Source organism: Cajanus cajan, chromosome 10 (genome assembly GCF_000230855.2).
Source record: "Cajanus cajan strain Asha chromosome 10, NIPB_CcT2T_4, whole genome shotgun sequence".
Taxonomy (NCBI): Eukaryota; Viridiplantae; Streptophyta; class Magnoliopsida; order Fabales; family Fabaceae; genus Cajanus; species Cajanus cajan.
In genome coordinates this window covers 33,131,323-33,151,442 of record NC_138526.1, presented here as the reverse complement: position 1 = coordinate 33,151,442, position 20,120 = coordinate 33,131,323, and the positions used below count along the sequence as shown (strand labels likewise).

At 37.4% G+C, this 20,120-nt stretch overlaps 1 protein-coding gene across 5 annotated transcripts in view; it reads right to left on the bottom strand.

Moving 5' to 3' along the window:
• The window catches only part of LOC109813615 (S-adenosyl-L-methionine-dependent methyltransferases superfamily protein), a 28,880-nt gene extending 9,494 nt beyond the window's left edge, over positions 1 to 19,386 (bottom strand). For 2 of the 5 annotated variants that reach the window (XR_014429940.1, XM_083064546.1), the window contains exons 1-11: positions 19,195 to 19,364; positions 19,005 to 19,100; positions 17,806 to 17,889; positions 17,061 to 17,135; positions 15,173 to 15,253; positions 13,874 to 14,013; positions 13,280 to 13,516; positions 12,785 to 12,959; positions 11,594 to 11,677; positions 4,737 to 4,914; positions 4,079 to 4,284 (exon numbers count right to left, since the gene is read on the bottom strand). Coding sequence is in view for 3 of the 5 variants with exons in the window: in XM_083064546.1 (XP_082920672.1) it covers positions 4,079 to 4,284; positions 4,737 to 4,914; positions 11,594 to 11,677; positions 12,785 to 12,959; positions 13,280 to 13,516; positions 13,874 to 14,013; positions 15,173 to 15,253; positions 17,061 to 17,135; positions 17,806 to 17,889; positions 19,005 to 19,100; positions 19,195 to 19,317 (1,479 nt within the window). In the remaining 2 variants the exon portion in view is untranslated. Of the gene's footprint in view, positions 1 to 4,078; positions 4,285 to 4,736; positions 4,915 to 11,593; positions 11,678 to 12,784; positions 12,960 to 13,279; positions 13,517 to 13,873; positions 14,014 to 15,172; positions 15,254 to 17,060; positions 17,136 to 17,805; positions 17,890 to 19,004; positions 19,101 to 19,194 lie in introns of all 5 variants that reach the window. The other 3 variants (XR_014429939.1, XM_083064545.1, XM_083064544.1) reach the window with 2 other exon arrangements.
• Between the last annotated feature and the right edge of the window lie 734 nt (positions 19,387 to 20,120).

The following is a 20,120-nucleotide window of genomic DNA, read 5'->3' as shown; positions in this document are numbered from 1 at the left end:
TCGGGGTAGAGGGGGTCTGGGCGAGTCCGGCGCCGGTGGTCGCTGCCGGAAAGGTGGCCGGACGCGCCGCCACGCGCGGCAGCCGGCGTGGAGGAGAGAGAAAACGTGCGAGGAGGAGATCGGCGCGTGAGGGCGCGTGCGATCTTCGTTCGCCGCGCGACCGGTGGCGGGTGAGTCGCCGGAGCAGGGCGACCTGGGTGGGTGGGTCGCCGGCCGGAAAGTCGACGGCGGCGGCGGTGGACGGCGGCGGCAGTGACGAAGAAAACCCTAAAAAATAGAAAAAATTGTCGGAATGAGACACGACAGGGTGGGTAGCCGGAAAACGGAATGAGACACGTTTTCCAGGCACCGATGAACAGTGGGTCCACCGGGAGGTCAAGGATTAGGCTCTAGATACCATGTTGAGAGTGATGGTGAATGAAGAGAACATATTCCTTGTGTATTGCAAAGCAAAAGATGTGTTTAAATACAAAGTAGTGGGCCTAGGCCCATAAGATAAAATAACCATAAGATAAAATTATATCTAACACTTACGAAACCGATTAGCTCTGGACTCATGAGCAAGAAGAAGAGCTTCCACTTCAGCAATAGGAGGAGTGAAAAACTTGCTTTCAATAACAGAGACCACAGGTGCATACTCCTGAGGCAGTCCTTCAAGAACAACATCAACATATTCTTCAAGAGACACAGGACTCCCAACTCCAGCAAGTTCATCAGCAATAGTTTTGATTTGAGTCAGAAAATCACGCATAGACTGACCATCAAGAGTGGTGGAACGCAGGTCAGTGCAGAGCTGTCGAGCACGAGCTTTAGTTTGAGTATGAAAATACTCGTGAACCTTGTCCCACACTTGATAAGAGTGAACGGAGCCAATGACACGTGAAAGGATAGACTTCGAGAGCGTCGATTGCAGCCATGTGAGAAGCATTTGATCCTGGACCTCCCAGGTTTCATATTCTGGATTAATAATATCAGAATCACGATCAGCATCGGTTAGATACCGGGGTGGAATTTGCGGATTAACCACAAACCGTTGAAGTTTGTGGGATTTGATGACAGGTTCGATCTGCTGCCTCCAGTGAAGATAATTCGAATCATCAAGTTTTTCAGCTATGGAGTTGGAGAAAAATTGTGAAAAGGGGGAGGGATTATTTGATGTTGCCATAGAAGAGATGAGGAAGAAAAATTAAGATCTGGGTACAGGATCAGAAGGCTTTGATACCATGTTAGATAAAATCAAGAGGTAAAATGTAATAGTGAAGCTTTATTATCATTGTTGCTGTAGAAAGAATACAAGGAGTGCTGAATATATAGAGAACCGTTTCTAAATACAGCAGCTAGAGAAAAGAGAGAAAACAGTTGTAAAAGCAACCAGCGGAGAGAGAAAAACAAGAGAGGTGGCAGGACAACTGTCCACTAAAAGATTCTGAAGATATCCTAAAGATATCACAGAATGCAAAAAGCAAAAAGGACTAACAAACAAATATTCCCTTTTTGTTGTAACCCATATACACTAACATAAATATATGTAACTTCAAAAAAAGTACGTGTGAAATTTTGCTTTCATTGGAATTCTAAAAACATCACTAATGCAGTTCAAACAGATTATTCTAGTTTTGCAGAAAACTTAATTTTATGATCAAAATTATATTGACATGATGATACTGATAGGGACTTGGGTATTATGGGGTGCCTAAGTCCCACAAGAAGTATGGGATTCTCAGTAGAGAATTTAAGTGTTTGGTTCTCCTCTTAACAGGTAACTTTTAAGGGAGGGTTCCCCAAGTGCTTGAGTGCTTATAAATTGGTAGCAGAGTTGGTTGCTAATGTCCCGGAAAAGACTACCTACGAAGGGGTGACCAAAAAGGTTGAGTGAAGTGTCAGCAGACATTGACTCTTAGCGGCAGTGCTTGAGTCCCAGATGGAGTTGTATTGGATGCTCAGTGGAATATTTAAGTGTTTCATTCTCCCCCCCTTGATAGCTCTAGCTTTTAAGGGAGGGTTTTCCAAGCGTTAGGGTGCTTATCAGGTGCCAAGAAAACACAACCAATGAATAGAAATATAAATATTAAATCAAAATATTATAACTTAAAAAACCAAATTCTACGGTCCATCCAGTGTTGTTAAATAGCCGTTATGGCGGCGCCATATCGGCGCCATAAAGGTATGGCGGCGGCGGCCACGATCCGTTATGGCTGTTTAGGCTGTGTATGGCGGGGATCCGCCATTTTGAAGATGGCGGCCGTTACGGCCGTTAAGGCGGGTTAGGCATAGCGGTCCATGGCGTGAATGGCGAACATGGCGCCATTTTGGACCATTTTTTTATATTTTTTTCGGTTTGGGCCATTTTGTTTTTCTTTTTTGGTTTGGGCCCGAGTTTCTTTCCCGGGTTGGGCACCCAACACATAAAATAGGGTTGCAGAAACCCTAATACATAATAGCCTCTCTTCCGTGCAACCCGCGGCTGCTCCGACAAGACCCCCTGCCACCGTCGCCTCCGCCTGCCACCATTGTCTCCGACGCAGCTGCCACCGTCGCCTCCGACGCGGCCGCCACCGTCACTTACGACGTGACTTTCTTCTCCCCCTCCGCGTGCACCATTGTCGTGCCACGCTAACCTCCCTGCGAGCCACCATCACCTCCGAGCGCGCCACCGTCACCTCTGAGCGCGCCATCGCTACCTCCAACGAGACTTTCTTCCTCCTGGTACTTCCTCCGCGCGTGATAGATTCTCCCTCCGCACGCCTCCTCCTTTGAGTTCTGCCATCGCCGTTGCCATTTAATCTTTTTGTTGGTTAGGAATTTATGATGACTATTACTAGATTATGAATGCCATGAATTTTAGATTGTTATATTGTTGGTTTTAATATGTGTTTGTTATTTTTCTGTTTTTGCATCATATTATATATATATATATATATTTTTTTTTTTTTGTCCGCCATAGACCGCCATGGCATCCGCCATGACAATATGGCACTTAAAGGTCCTTGCCGCCATCCGCCGTATAACCTTATTGATAACCTTGAGTCCATCTAAACACAGATTGCGTTAAAATTATTAAATATCTCATTATTGTATCATAGAATATTAAAGAGTATCTTGGATGATAAACTTATGAATGGTTTCCTTATTTCATTATATTTTATGATTTGTTTTCTTATTTGATTGAGATTAGGAGTCTATAATTCGTACTAAAAAATATAAATAGAAGTTAAGGCTTTGTATCTTGTATCACATTAGTATACACAAGATAATATCATTGTCTCTATTATCTCTCTTTTCCTCCTGTACCTAAATCCCTATAATTTCAAGAAATTAAGATCAACCAAGTTTTAGACTTTAAAAGGTTTTTTCCCGCTTCATGCTAAATATTCAACAATGTTCATCAATTATAATTTTTCCTAATAAATTCAACCCTATTAACCAAATAAGCCAACAAATCCCACTACCTTAGGAGACTAGAAATATGATAAATAGTGTGTTGGATGACGACTTGCTCAACTGAGATCAGGGGAAAGCAACGTGGAAAACTTGCAAGAACTGGGAAGAGACACAACCCAAGAATCTTATTCACCAATCTCAGAAAGATAGCACCCTAGATCTCTCCTTACAAGCCTGTCAGTTAGCAACTGCTAACTACCAACTGTTCTATCTCTCTTTTATAGGGGATCTGTTACCCATTAATTCCCACCTGGCCTCCTCTACTTGTCTATTTTTGCCCATTACATAGACCCTTTTTTATCACTGAGTGCCTATCAGCTGGATTTACAATCTCATTTCTTGCATATGCCCAATTCCCATTATAATTTGACTAATGCATCCAACTACAACATCTCAACTACTGTGGTTCTGTTTGGATAAACTTATCTATAAAGTATAAACACTTATAGAAGAAGACAATAAAAAGGAAAAAAGAAATAAATTTCTCCCATAATCTAAAATTAACTCATGACAAAGTTAAAATTAGCTTTTTGGAGAAAATCAAGTCCTAGGCAAAGTACTAAAAAAAATTGAATTTTGAGCATTATAATGACAATAGTTTGAAACAAAATAATAGAAGGAATTGAAAATGACATACAGAAAATGGTTCTGCTTCCTTCCATATGCCTTGAAGGTTTATATCATTTGAATGTTTAATTCCAAGATGAGACAACCCAGAGTGGCAGAAATTCTCAAAATGTGAAAATTTGTCATCGGATTTAATCCCTTCACATCCAGCCCTTTCATTAGAAGGAATTTCACCAGTTAAGGTTTGTATTTCTGATGCAGAGCCCAAAATTCCTTCTGTAACACATGGAAAAAGCTAAGCATTTATTCAGAAATTCAAATGCAATTATCACCGGGTACCAGATCACAAATTATTTTAATTAAACATAAGAAAGAACACCTTAATATGCTTTTATAGTTTCAGAAAAGGATTTACCAAGCTTTTTTAAATAAAGGAATAAAAATTATTACTGATGTGGGAAACAAGTACAAGAACAAACCAAAGATAGCCTCCTAAAAGAAAACACAAAATATAAGAACTAAACAACCGAGACAAACTAATAAACTAAGTAAAGATTGCCACTCTCTCTGCATATCAATAGAAACCCCATGAAGATCATCACTACCTATCTTCATCTCGAGTGTTTTCTTTGTTCCACCTGTTTTCAGTGCTGGACAGAAAGTAAACAGAAAAGGGGACTTCCAATCATAACAGTCATAAACGCTCAAAATGGATGGGATTTAAATACCAGTTTCTGACTCTGAAGGAACTACAGGAGGTAAAATTTGTCCCATGTGGCAAGTACTTCCTTTAAGATGCAGCTGGGATTCAGCAGATCTCCTCTGATGTCGCCGACGAAGAGCCTTCCCTTTACGCCCAATTGAAGGAGTACTCATCACTATTTCCGGATAATATTTAGAAAGAACCTTCAAAAGGAAAATATACAATTAACAGGAGACAATGTGAATAGGGGGAGAATGGGAGATCTATTGTTTATAATGAACAACTAAAAAAAAGGTCATATCCAGTTACTGAAGTAGAATGAAATAGTAAAAACGAATATTATAGTGATCTTTCATAATGTGTGCATTGTGTTTGTTTAATCTAATTTCTAAGAAGTGTGTTCATCTCACTGCCCTATATTTTTGCATGATGAAATACAAAATGCCTCTTCACCAAGATGGTTGTAAAGCATAATGCAAGTCTAGTGTAGTCAGAACTAGCTCAGGCAACAAGTATAATACAACCATTCTTTCTCTACATGTCATCAACTTCATTTTCATTATTTGTAATTTTTCCACTTGTCAAGTTGATGAACATATATTGCTGCAAGATAGTCCCATTCAAAAATGAAGTCAAACGATTATATGCTTTTTCAGGGTAAAAAAAATAAAGGAAGACACAGTAACAGCATATAAAATTTTATGATGAAGATGGCTAAGCCCCTATCAAGAAATTTTCTGTGTATCTGTCCAATTTATTCTATAAGTTTCAGGCTAGATTATGGTATGACATTTCATTAAATCCAAACTAGAACAATGTTGTATAGCTATACCAATATTATGAAACATATACAAAAATAAAAGAAGCGGACAAGACTTTTATTATTGTTAGATATAATTTAGTCTTATGGGCCTAGGCCCACTACTTTGTATTTAAACACATCTCTAGAGCACAATATACACAAGGAATATGTTCTCTTCATTCACCATCACTCTCAATATGGTATCTAAAGCCTAATCCTTGACCTCCCGGTGGTCCCACTGTTCTTCGGTGCCCGGAAAACGTGTCTCATTCCGTTTTCCGGCAACCACCTCGCCGTGACTCTTTCCGGCCGTTTTTCCCTCTATTTTCCGGCGTTTTTCTTCGCTGCCGCCGCCGTCCACCGCCACCACCGTCATCTTTCCGGCCGGCGACCCACCCACCCGGCTCGCCTTCCTCCGGCGAACCCAACGCCACCGGTCGCGCGGCGAACGGAGATCGCACGCGCCCTCACGCGCCGATCTCCTCCTCGCGCGTTTTCTCTCTCCTCCACGCCGGCCGTCGCGCGTGGCGGCGCGTCCGGCCACCTTTCCGGCAGCGACCACCGGCGCCGGACTCGCCCAGACCCCCTCTACCCCGATCTGTGATTTGTTTTGTGATCGGTCATCGTTTGTCACGGGTCTCTTCCTTCTCGGGCCGCTTCTTTCTCTCTCCTGTTGCTGTTTCTCTCTCCTATTACAGCATCTATGGCTTCCTCTTCCGCTGCTCGGCCTGACTCTGCTATTTTCACTAATTATGTCAATGTCCCTCTTTCCATTGACAAGTTAGATGGCACCAATTATGATACTTGGGCTTCGGATATCAAGCTCTGGCTTAAGGGACAGGATTATGTTACTCACCTTACCCAGACAGCTGCTTCTATTGATGAGAAGGATCGTCCTCGTTGGTTGAAAATTGACGCTCAAATTTGTAGTGTCCTTAAGTCGACCATTCATCCCTCCTTAAAGCAAATTTTTCGTGCCCATGAGACATGTGTTGATTTATGGGAACAAGCCCGAGTGTTATACACCAATGATACTCAACGGCTCTATGGTGTGTGTCAACATCTCCAGAATATCATCTCTCCCCGACGCCTTGATGGTTCCATGGCTGAGTATTTGGGCAAAGTTCATGGCCTCCTACATGACTTCAATGAACTTTTGCCTCCTGCTGACACTCCTGCCAAGGAACTAGAGCAACGCCAAACATTCTTTATGTTGATGGCACTGTATGGGCTTCCTGATGAGTACTCTTCCATTCGTGATCAGATTTTGGGATCTCCGACCGTGCCTACCTTGAACTCGGCTTGGTCCACTCTGTTGCGTGTGCCCTGCAAGTCTTCCCCTGACATCTCTTCTTCCGCTACCACTGGCGACTCCTCTGCTTTGGTGTCTCAACGTGATGATCGTCAGCGTTCTCGCAAACCGGGCAAAGGTCGTCCTAAGTGTGATCACTGTCACAAACTGGGTCACACAATTGACCGTTGCTATGTCTTACATGGTCGTCCCCCTCGCCCTGCTAGTGCCGTTGCCCACACTGCGTCTCCTGTCTCGACTACATCTGGTGCTACCCTCTCTGCCGGTTCTGGCTCTGGGCCCCCAGCTCTCTTCAATGACTTCCTTACATGGTATGAAGAACGTCAAGCTTCCAATTCCACTGCTTCTGTTGCGCACACAGGTCCTTCCTTTGTTGGTCTCACTCACTCCACCTCTCTTGGCCCTTGGGTCCTAGATTCTGGTGCTACCGATCATATTTCTGGTAATCGGTCTCTTTTCTCATCTCTTTCTACCTCTGCTTATTTACCCTCTATCACTATGGCTAATGGTTCTCGCGCCACATCTCATGGTGTTGGTACTGTCCATCTTTCTCCTTCTCTCTCCATTGACAATGTCCTTTATGTCCCAGAGTCTCCCTTTAATTTATTATCCCTTAGTCGTCTTACTCGTTCTCTTGATTGCCTTATTTCTTTTACTAAAGATTCTGTTTTCTTACAGGACCGGAGTTCGGGACGGATGATTGGCACCGGATGTGAGTCTCATGGCCTTTATCACCTACGCACCTCTGCTCCTGTTGGTTTGGTGGCGGATTCCCCTACCCTCATCCATGCTCAATTAGGTCATCCTAGCCTTGCCAAGCTTCAACACCTTGTACCACGTCTGTCTAAGTTGTCTCAGTTGTCGTGTGAGTCGTGTCAGTTAGGCAAACATAGTCGTAGTTCTTTTTCTCCGAGTGTCCACAAACAAGCATCGTCTCCTTTTGCTTTAGTTCATTCTGATATTTGGGGGCCGAGTCGGGTCCCGTCCACTTTAGGATTTCAGTATTTTGTCACTTTTATTGATGATTATTCTCGATGTACTTGGTTATTTTTAATGAAATCTCGTTCTGAATTATTTTCCATATTTCAATCCTTTTATAATGAAATTCAAACTCAATTTGGTGTTTCTATTCGTACTTTTCGTAGTGATAATGCTCGTGAATACCTTTCTCACTCCTTTAAAGCCTTCATGGCTTCCCATGGCATTCTTCATCAGACTTCTTGTGCATATACCCCTCAACAAAATGGGGTGGCTGAGCGCAAAAATAGACACCTTATTGAGACCACTCGCACCCTTTTACTTCATGGTCACGTTCCTCAAACATTTTGGGGTGATGCTCTTCTCACTGCTTGTTATCTCATCAATCGAATGCCATCTTCTGTCCTTAACAACCAAATACCTCACTCTATTTTATTTCCCTCTCAACCTCTCCACCCCCTACCTCCTCGCGTCTTTGGATCTACGTGTTTTGTCCATAATCACAGTCCTGGCCTTGACAAACTCTCCGCTCGGTCTCATAAATGTATCTTTTTAGGGTATCCTAGGTCTCAAAAAGGGTATAAATGTTTCTCACCCTCACTTCGTCGCTACTTAATCTCAGCCGATGTCACCTTTCTTGAGTCTTCTCTCTACTTTTCATCTACTTCCTCTTCTCCTACACCTGTCCTTGCCCCTTCACCCTCACCTCTTGTCTTTGATACTCCTCCTGTGTCTGCTGTGTCACCCGATCCACCACCTCCGCCTCCACTTCAAGTTTATCATCGTCGGCAACGCTCCAACCTTCCCATTGGACCCTCACCCGACTCTACTTCGGTGCCACCTCCTCCGTCTCCTCCGGCCCAACCACTTGAGTCTGACCTCCCTATTGCCCTTCGGAAAGGTAATCGTTCTACTCGTAATCCTTCCCCTCATTATATTACTCTGAGTTATCACCGGTTATCCCCATCCCAATATACTTGTCTTTCTTCTCTTTCTTCTGTGTCTATTCCTAAAAATGTAGGTGATGCCTTGGCCCACCCTGGTTGGAAACAAGCCTTACTTGATGAACTGTGTGCTCTTCAGAACAATGGTACTTGGGATCTTGTTTCTCTGCCTCCTGGGAAGTCTGTGGTTGGATGTCGATGGATCTTCACAATCAAGGTTGGTCCTGATGGCACCATTGATCGACTCAAAGCTCGTTTGGTCGCCAAAGGTTATACTCAAATTTTTGGATTAGACTATAGTGACACTTTCTCTCCTGTTGCCAAGATGGCCTCTGTCAGATTATTCTTAGCCATGGCTGCTCTTCGTCGTTGGCCTCTCTATCAACTGGATGTTAAAAATGCCTTTCTTCATGGGGATTTGCTTGAGGAAATTTATATGGAGCAACCTCCTGGGTTTGTTGCTCAGGGGGAGTCTTCCGGTTTGGTATGTCGTCTCCGCAAATCACTTTATGGTCTTAAACAGTCTCCAAGGGCATGGTTTGGTAGATTCAGTACTGTAGTCCAACAGTTTGGTATGACTCGAAGCGAAACTGATCATTCGGTCTTTTATCGACATTCCACTGCTGGGTGCATCTACTTGATAGTGTATGTTGATGATATTGTTCTCACTGGTAGTGATCATCATGGCATTTCTCAGATAAAACAACATCTTTGCCATCACTTTCAGACAAAAGACCTTGGTAAACTTAGGTATTTCTTGGGGATTGAGGTAGCGCAGTCTACAAATGGAATTGTAATATCTCAAAGAAAGTATGCATTGGATATTTTAGAGGAAACTGGGCTAATGAATTCCAAGCCCGTTGATACACCTATGGATCCTAATGCTAAACTTCTACCAAGTCAGGGGGAGCCTTTCTCAGATCCTGAGAGATATAGAAGACTGGTTGGGAAATTGAATTATCTCACGGTAACTCGTCCCGACATCTCTTTTGCAGTTAGTGTGGTGAGTCAATTTCTCAATTCTCCATGTGCAGGACATTGGAATGCAGTCATCCGCATTCTGAAGTATATCAAAGGTGCTCCAGGAAAAGGTTTATTATATGGCTACAACAATCATACCCAGGTTGTGGGATACTCAGATGCAGATTGGGCAGGCTCTCCCTCTGACAGGAGATCCACCTCAGGCTATTGTGTCTTTATTGGCAATAACTTGATTTCGTGGAAAAGTAAGAAGCAGAATGTAGTGGCAAGATCTAGTGCAGAAGCAGAATACCGTGCCATGGCCTCTGCTACGTGTGAGCTTATTTGGCTCAAACAGTTGCTTAAAGAGCTGAGATTTGGCGAAGTTTCACAGATGACTCTCATATGTGATAACCAAGCTGCCCTGCATATTGCCTCAAATCCAGTATTTCACGAGAGGACCAAACACATTGAAATAGATTGTCACTTCATTCGTGAGAAGATTTTATCTGGGGACATTACTACTCAGTTTGTTAACTCTACTGATCAGTTGGCAGATGTCTTCACCAAATCATTACGGGGTCCTAGGATTGATTATATTTGTAACAAGCTTGGTGCATATGATCTATATACACCAGCTTGAGGGGGAGTGTTAGATATAATTTAGTCTTATGGGCCTAGGCCCACTACTTTGTATTTAAACACATCTCTAGAGCACAATATACACAAGGAATATGTTCTCTTCATTCACCATCACTCTCAATAATTATGTTTACATGTAAGGAACACAAGTAAAAAAAAGTATAATATTACAAGATAGGAGAACAAGACTAACTCATACATGCAAAAAAAAAATCAAATAACAGAAGCCAATAGAAAATCCAACAGTAAAATGGAGCACTCTAATCCATTTGAACATCTGTGCAAGAATACGTATTTAAAATACAGGTGGACAACATAAGAAACTTAAAATGAACAAGCTCCCAAAACAGCAAAATTTGTAACAGTGTTTGCTTAAAGTTTTTTCCATTCTCCACTTAATCCCAAACAAGAAATATTCAAAATCAAATTCAGGCAAAGATAATCACAACAAATTCTTTTGGAGTTTTGGTACAAGCAATATTGGAAATCACAACCACCAAAATCTTTTAAGCAGTTCAAAAAGACTAACACTATGTTTGACAAGAGAGAAACAGAGAGGAAAGAAAAATTGTAAAATTATGTTCTTTCCTTTGGTTGCATAATATGTAAGGAGGAAAGAATAAAAAGTGGGTCGGACCCACCAATTTAGCAATCTCTCCATAATGGGACCAAAGAGTTTTTTATGCATTAAATGTCTAAAATACCCTTACCTTTGTATGCCTTTTTTTAATGAGGGGTATTTATGCTATTTTATATGCATACTTAACTTTATTTTCATTTCTTTACTTTTACTTTCTATCCTAAACCAAACAAACCATAAATGATGCAACACAATAAATACTGGAATAAAGTTTCTGAATTCATGCATCTTCATGATTCCATCTACATACATTAACCAACATACATAGGCAAAAGTAGATATCACAGATTAAATTTCTCAATAAGAATCATTTTCCAATATAAGAAATTTTATGAAGGGCAGAATAAGTGGTAGCATTACAATTATATGCAATCTACAGTAAGATTGATAAGCAAAGTAGGAAGGGTCATGTTGGATAAAAAGGATTTTTATGGTCTCATTTAGTTATCTAGTTATTTTAGTACATTTGAATTAATGTACTGTCTGAAAAACAATGTTCAGTAGACATTGAAATTTTTGTATTAAAAGTGAGATAAGGAGGGCTGAAAAAAGGAAGCATGTTCGAAAATGAATGTACAGTTAGAAAAAAAAAAATGCTTGGTACCATTTGAAAAGCTGCCCGAAAAGCATGCAGCTCAAAGTTGTGAATGCCAGCATGCATGTCCAGGCTCCTCCATCTCTCTGCACTCTAACAGAATGCAACACGGATACTTCAGTAAACTACTCGTGTGACTTTAATAATAATATTTAAACAATAAGAATTGAGATTAAGAAGTAAGAACACAGTAAATTCATAAAAATCAGATTGCAGGGAATAGTCAGAACCAATAATTACTATTTATGTTTTTGCAGAAATTGCCTCTGTTTCTGAATGAGCTACAATGAACTCAGTAGTTCTCATCTAAACATGAGTTATTTGCAATAGAAACGAAAATAATTATTGGTGGGAGTAATATATACAATTTTAAGTTATTGACATATTTGTTTTGCGTGTTCTAGTGTCTTATTTGTAAGCCCCAAAGATTCCTAATGGGTCTGCATTGGTAGTACTCCTTGGTAAAACCTTATTTCAACTCTATCCCTACATAACCAAGGCTTATTGGGTCAACTTCTTTTGAAATCAAATATGTTTCAAATATGGATAAGACTTGCATGTATTATAGGTACTATTTTCTAATTAGAATTGGAGTTTCACCTCATTAATATGCATTGACATTTAATAAAATATTGTATAATGCAAATTATCAAGGTGAAATTTCAATTGTAATAGGAGAACAATACTAACACTCATAGAACTGTATCTAAATTTTATCCTTCAAATATATAATGAAAACATCACATATGTATTTATCAGAAAATGTGCATGATGTGACAAAGAAACTATTCATGTGATCTTAGTGGTTTATATTATGCATGTTTATGCAGGGGCGTTCACTGGTTTAGGTAACAAGCAAACCTAAACTGACCGAAACAAATTGATTGGAATTTTATTTTTGTTCTAGTAAAACTAGACCTAACTTGTTCGAACCTAATGCCCTTCAGTTCACGTAACGGTTTTTTTTTTTTTTTTTTTTTTAACTTGTGACCCGATGCATTACTTTTTGCAGTGACACTTTATTTTTTAATTATTATTTACAACTTTTTAGAAAATTTATAGAAGTTTTTGACCTTTTGGACCCAACCCAAACCAAAATGTTATTAATTAGTTTGGTTTAAGTTTAACAAGAAAAAAGCACAAATGCAACCCAACCCAAACTGAAGTTCAAGTGTGCGAGGGACTGGAAAGATCATGTACCTGGCAAGCAAGATCACGTGCACTTCTTCCAAGTGATAAGCCAGTGGATCTTACAGCATGACTCATTGGAAAACCACACTGAGATTCATCACCCTTAATCATTTCTTCAGATAATAAATTGTAACAGCAACCAAGACTAACAACAGCTTTAACATCTTTACACTCTACGAAAGTCCTAATAAGAAACAAATTGAAGAATTACAAGTCCACGTAATACATTACAGATTACATATGATAAAGTAACAGGCACAGAAACAATGGCAACATTATAAAACAAGCAGTTAATATGTTTTGTATGGAGTTAAGCCAATAAAAGTTAACAGAGTAATTAACTGCAAAGACAAGATGATGCTTTAATGTAAGGAACAATGTAATGAGTCGGATGTTAGTTGACAATGACATGCTATAGCTGTCAAGACAAGACTCAATAGAATTATAAAGAAATTATAAACAATTAGGCAAGGTTAAAAAATAAAAACCTATTTTGAAACTCACTTCAGCATAGTCACCGAAAGGTCACCACAGGCATGAAGCCCAGCAAGAACAGTAGAAGGCTTTTTGTTTGCATCACTGAGCCAATGTAGTTTCCCTTGATCTTGATTTTCTCCCTTTAACCTGGATTGCTCAACATCATCTCCAGGAATTGATGTTTCAACCAAGGTTTTTAATGTGTCAATGGACAATACGCGACACGTGATTGTCTTTGGCACATTCAAACTCCGCATGCCTGATCTACAGCAAAACAAATAAGCACACAAACAAATTCTCATAATAATAATAATATTATTATTATTAATAATAAATAAAAATTGCAGAGATCAAAATCACAACATGGTCAACTTTGAACTACTACAAAGGCATTTTTGAATTGCAATTATCCTCCCAAACATACTCATAATAACATCCTCACATTGATTTTTTTACTTTTAAACTATAAATTCATAGTGTGAAAATTAAAACTTATGCTTGGAAATTCCTCAACTGCAAAATGTTCACTTCTTACCTCGTCATGTATCTGTTAGTCATTTCAAACATCTTTAAGAAGATAGTAAATATTGCAGTAAATAAGATAAGAATTGAAGAACATACCCAGATTTTATCAATTGTGATGTATAGTGCTTTTTAATTCGTTCTGCCCGTGCATTAGTAACCTTCCCATGATGAGAACATGCATCAATTGCAATGACAGGATGCTGATATTGAAATGCCAGTACTTGTGCAAGATAACCCTAATAGGAGCAAAATATAACATAAAATGAGATGCAGCACATTTAAATAAAAATATACAAAAAGTATTACTTGTTTAAATAAGAAAACAAATAGAGGCAAATCAGTTATCAGCATGATTGCTAAACTAACATGTTAAATCGTAAACTCATACAAGTTTACAATCTTACAAATCCAAAATGAGAACTCGCATGTAGACTCAGAATCATCTAAAGTCGGATGAAATTGGTGAACTTGGCAACAAACTTGTCAAACTTGTGTGTTTGGGTTCAATTTTAGGATTTTAATTTTTTAAAAATATTTGCTGAGCCGCTCCACCCCCACTGCCCCCCAATTCCATTCGACCTAAAATTGTTGTCTCCCAAATCATTCTCAAGGCAAATGCATATGTGGTGCCCCAATGCCACTGCTGTTCAAAATCGCCCCTGCAACCCTATCAGCTGTTCGACGAAGTGTGAACTCTTCTCCACGATGATCCTTGTCTTCTGTATTTGTGTTAAATTTGGTACGTTGTTACTGACATCTTATGAAATTATGGCTTATTTTCATTATTTTATTTATTTATTATTTATTTCTGGATAATTTTTACTTATAGTGAGTGCAATATTTTGTTATTTATGTTAAAATTATAGTATACTTTTAATGAGATACGAGTTTACAAGTCAAGTTTACGAGTTGAGTTTACCGGTCCTCCACAAATTTACTTAAACTCTCAAATTTAATTATCTTGGTTATCAGACAACAAAATTATCCATAGGGAAGGCAAAACTTATGTTTGCTTATTGACCAATGAATATACAGAATTTCATCTCTGATATTGAGGAATCTAGTGAAACCAGCAGAGCATACCAAACAATCAGAAACTAAGCTTGTAGCTTAAAAATATACAGACTTTCAATTTTGATACTGAGGAATCTAATGTAGACAACAAGCATTAAACGCATATGCCCAATGCATCACTAATTGAGGACATAACTTATGCTTGCTGTTCAACCAATATTCAGACTAAAACTTTTGACATTGAGGCCAACAACCACTCCACCCTTGGGATCCAAAAGAAGATAATTACTTCTAACCATGCAAGTCCCTCAATTTGTAAAACAGACCTAGGTTCAGTATCTTTTGTAACAAAATCGTAAGCAAAAGAAAATGAAGATGCACCTGACCAGCACCAACGTCAACAATGGCATGAGCTCTCACACTTTTTGCAACAGTACTTATAACAGCAGAAAGAACTTCTACCTGCACTCATGAAAAAAAAAATCTGATATATTGAAATCCAATAAATTTCTTGATCAAACAGAAAATGACATCGAGATCTCAAAATTCACTAGCCTAAACTCAGCCCCAAACAACATCTTGATCTTGTAAACTCATAAAGAAAGAAAAAGGCTAAATTGCAATTTTGGTCCCCCTATAATATGCTATCCATAATTTTTGGTCTTCCAATTTTTAATTTTACAATTTCAGTCCCTCAATTTTATAAAATCTGCAATTTTGGTCCCTTCATTGAATTTTCATTTGTTAATTGTTAAAATTTTAACATTTATCATGATGAGACATCAAATAAATTATATGACAATTAATATTTACAAAGTATTAGTGCTAAATTTCATTTTTATTTCATAAAAGTTGTAAAATGAAATAAAACTAAGAACTAAAAGTACAATTTAGCCTAAATATTATTAAATAGTAATTTTCATGTCATCTGTCCAATATCAGATCATGACCAACATTATAATTCTAACAATCAACGAATGAAATTTTGGCAAGGGGGACCAAAATTGCGGAATTTATAAGATTAAGGGATTAAAATTATGGAAATTAAAAATTGGAGGACCAAAATTGCATAACTCATGTTAGTCAAGTAGCCTCGTGTAACTTAAGAGGGGGGGTGAATTAAGTTATCTAATTTTTCTTCTCTTTATTAGTTTTTCTAACTTTTTTCTTATAAAATCAATATCTTAAACAATTTGTACGTAATGATTCAAAAACTTCACAACAAAATTAAAAGTATAGGGATAGAGAATTGCAAACTTGATTTTATACTGGTTCGGCCAACCTTGCCTACATCCAGTCCTCAAGTCACCCACTTGAGATTTTTCACTATGCTTGTAACCTTTACAAGACTCAAATTCTCCAACACCTAGGAATTCTCTTTCCTCGTGTTGAGAATCACAGACCACCAAGGAGAACAACAATTTCCCCTTTACAGATCAATAGAAAAGATGAATGAAGTATAACAACTCTCTTTGAAGAGCGGATTTTACACTTTTTGATCTTAGTAGAACTCTTTAGATAATTTGCAAATGATTTTCTTTTGGCCAAGTGATTGTAAAGATAGTTTTTCACAATTGAGTTCGTAACCTTTGTCTGAAAAATTATTAGTATTTATAGATGATTGTTTCATAGGTCATAACTTTTCATGAAGAGTTGTGACTTTCTAAAATTTTACAGAAAAATAGGCTCTGATAATCGATTACAAGACTTGGTAATCGATTACAACGGTTTAGTTTCAAAATGATTGGAACGTTGTAAAGTTTAAATTCAAATTTTGAAATTTTCATCTTCTGGTAATCGATTACAGGGAATGTGTAATCGATTACCAGAGCACGTTTTAAAGAGTGACTTTGAACATATGAGATTCATCCTTTGGTAATCGATTACATGTAATGGTAATCGATTACCAGACTCTTAAAAACAATAATTGTCTTATTAAAACTTAAAATATTGAAAACCTTTATTTTCAAAACCTTATTAATATAAATCATATTTGGGTTTTCTTTGAAATTCTTTATTTTAAATGGCCAAGAACTTTATGCAATATTTCTAAAGATTTCTTTTTACATATTAAGCTAGGTTGACAAGACTTATCTAAAATATTTTGAGATTTTTGTTTCTTGGTCACCTTGCTTTAACTTGACCTCTTGTTTTCTTTAACTTCTTTGGCATCATCAAAATCCTTTCGATACGTTCTTCCACAACTCATATAATAGAGGGATTAAAATTGCAATTTAGAATTATAAAAGTGCGAAAATTAGAGACGCACCTCGTGTCTTTTCTTTACATTCATGCCCTGAGCAAGAACACTGTTAAGTGAAGTCATCTGCAGGCCAGGTAATGCCTGCAAGTATGAAACAAACTTATATAAATCAAGACTTTCCAAATTGAAAACCCAATCCCAGATAAATATAGCTTGAAAACAAAAAGTATAAAAGTTCACACTGATTACTCTAAAATGTCAGCAGCACACTTTTTAACACACTATTTTGAACACATTCTTTATTATTGATAGAAATTTATTGGAAATCACAAATTTGTGTAGGTCACCGGATTTCACTCCTAATTTAATGAGTTCTACTTATAATTTTGTAATTTCCAATAAATTTTAACCAATATTAAAGAGTGTGCTAAAGAGTGTGGCTAGCACTCCTCTTTTAAACCTGTATAATTTGCCATAGAGCAAAATAAAGACCTAAATATGGTCGTATTAAATAAACAGATGCAAACCCAATGCCCAAAATAACTAAGGTTTATGAGAAAACTCAGTGTAAACTAGCCCAATTGATATTCTTTCACAATATAAGTTGCTCAAGAGACAAACGAATAATATGCATTGTCACATACATATATAACCCAAGCTTTAAATCTGTAACCCTTGGATTCTCTTGCCCATGATATTATATAAGTAAGAAATATGAAGCCTTATTCATTAAACATTTAAATTTCCACCAACAAGATCTAACCCAGATCTCACAAAGGTAAAGGTGAATGACAAGGAAAAGATTACATACCATGTTTATATCAGCTTGTTCTTGACAAAATACCATAGACCTTAATTTTCTGATGAACTCCTTAAGAGAAATTGGCCATTGATCCTGCCACCAAGTTTTTATTATATACAGAGAGAATAATACAAAGGAGAACATAAGCATACAAATGTCAAAAAATAAGGTACCCCTCCAAAGTAAAAAGTGCAAACATGAGACAGAGTACAAAGACAAGCATAAAAAGAGAAAAACTGGAATGCAAAAGATGCATCCAATCCTGCAGCATATCAGCCTAAGTAGACCCCCTAAAAATAACCATGTACTGAATACGATGAAAACCAAATACATTATTCGGTCCCAAATAAGCAAAGAGCTTCAACTTAAAATCTGCAACCGATTATTAATACCCTGGGCAAATACATCAAATGGAACAAACAAAGCAAAATGCAACAGAATGGAGCCTTTTTCCACCTTGATACTACTACCAAAACCAAAAGTGCCAAAGGTTCACCACACCAAACATACCAACAAGTCTCCGAGGAGTTTAACAATAAATGGCATCCACATTCAGAACTATAAAACACACTATGCAGAGATGACAAGTAGTAATGATCCAATTAAGTAAAGATCCAAACTAAGGGCATGTTTGAGTAAACTTCTCTAGAAGTAGTACTAGGAGAGAAAATAGGAAGAAAAATAAAATAAGCTTCTCTGTGAGTTAAAATTAGCTTAAAAGCATGTTTGAATACAAGTTATAAGAGTTTCTGAGGGGCTTCTATACTGAAAAAAAAAAAACTTCTTTATTTTCAATAGAAAAATTCTTAAAACATCTTCTAAGTTTGTATCTTAACAAACTCCAAGCATAAGCTAAAACTTTAAGCATAAGTTAATTTGTAGAAACTCTATTATTAGTTTCTCTAAAATCTTAGTTAGTTTTAGCTAATGCAGAAGCTTATTTCAATTTTTTTTCTATTTCTTTTTCTCCTTAAAGTGTTTCTAGAGAAACTTATCCAAAAGGCTATAAATACTAAATTCAAACATGAGCTCTTAAAATACTAAAGAACCCATCCCAGTTCACAAAGCAAACAATCATAAACCAATTCAAACAACAAAGGATGCATTTCAGTAAATACTACAAAACCATAAACGTAAATTGCAGAAAATAATAAAACTATATTTAAAAAAAAATGAGCAAGAAAAAAAAAAAAAGATTCGAAAGCAACCTGTAGTGCACCAGAAGGTATGAGGAGAAGATTCTGAACAGGCTCTCGGCGCAGGCATTCGATCCATTCGGCGTCAACATTCTCCCATAGCCTATCCTGAAATTCAACCATAACCGTTACTTTATAATCAATCAATTAATTAAATTAAATTAAATTAAAAAAGGGAATGAGTTCTGCGATCGGAAGAAACCTTGAAGAAATTAACTACGTGGTCGTTGATTAAGGAAGAGTAAGGAGTGAGAAATTGGATAATCTCGTTGATCCATTGGAGAGTTTCGCGAGCGCTATTGCATGAATACCTAATCTCGTCCATCGTCAAACTCAAACCCAACAGTAACAGAATGTGTGAGTCACTGTCAAGTGTCACGCTTTTTCATTCTGCACTCTAGGGGCATAGTCGGAACTCGAAAGAATATTTTTATTTTTTTTTTATATTTTTTCAAATTTGCATTATAAAATTATTTATTATTTAAAAAATTGAACCAAAGTTATGTTTATTAAATTTAATTTTTATACATAGTTAGGGCATCTCCAATGGAAACAACTTATTTGAGTCGTTTCATGCATTGAAAATGAAAAAAGTAATTTTTAGTGTAATATTAAGCAACTCAAACACAAATTTATTCTAATAATAAGAAATTTTAAGAAATTTAACTTTTATAATTTTTTTCTAATCATTTATGAACTAAATTTAAATTTTTATTAAAATGGATAATTGCACTACAAGGAAAGAAAATAAATTACGAAAAAAAATACACTATAAGTAGATATTAAAAATAAAATAAAGCAATAGTAAATACATAAATATTATACGAAATTAATTTTCATCATTATTATTTCTGAAACATTCCCAGATATGTTTAATATGATCTGCTTAAAATTTGGTAAGGAACAGAGCAACTCTCTCTCTTTTTCAAGCAACTCATGTTACCATGTCAGAGTCCTCCAATGACAAGAAATCAGAGTTTGAATTGCTTCATGGAACAAGCAACTCCCATTAGAGTTGCTCTTAATGTGAATATATCATTAATTAATTAAAAATTACAATTTTTGTATCATGTAATATAATGCACATTTATATTACATTCATCTCTTGAAGTTTGGATACAATGAGGC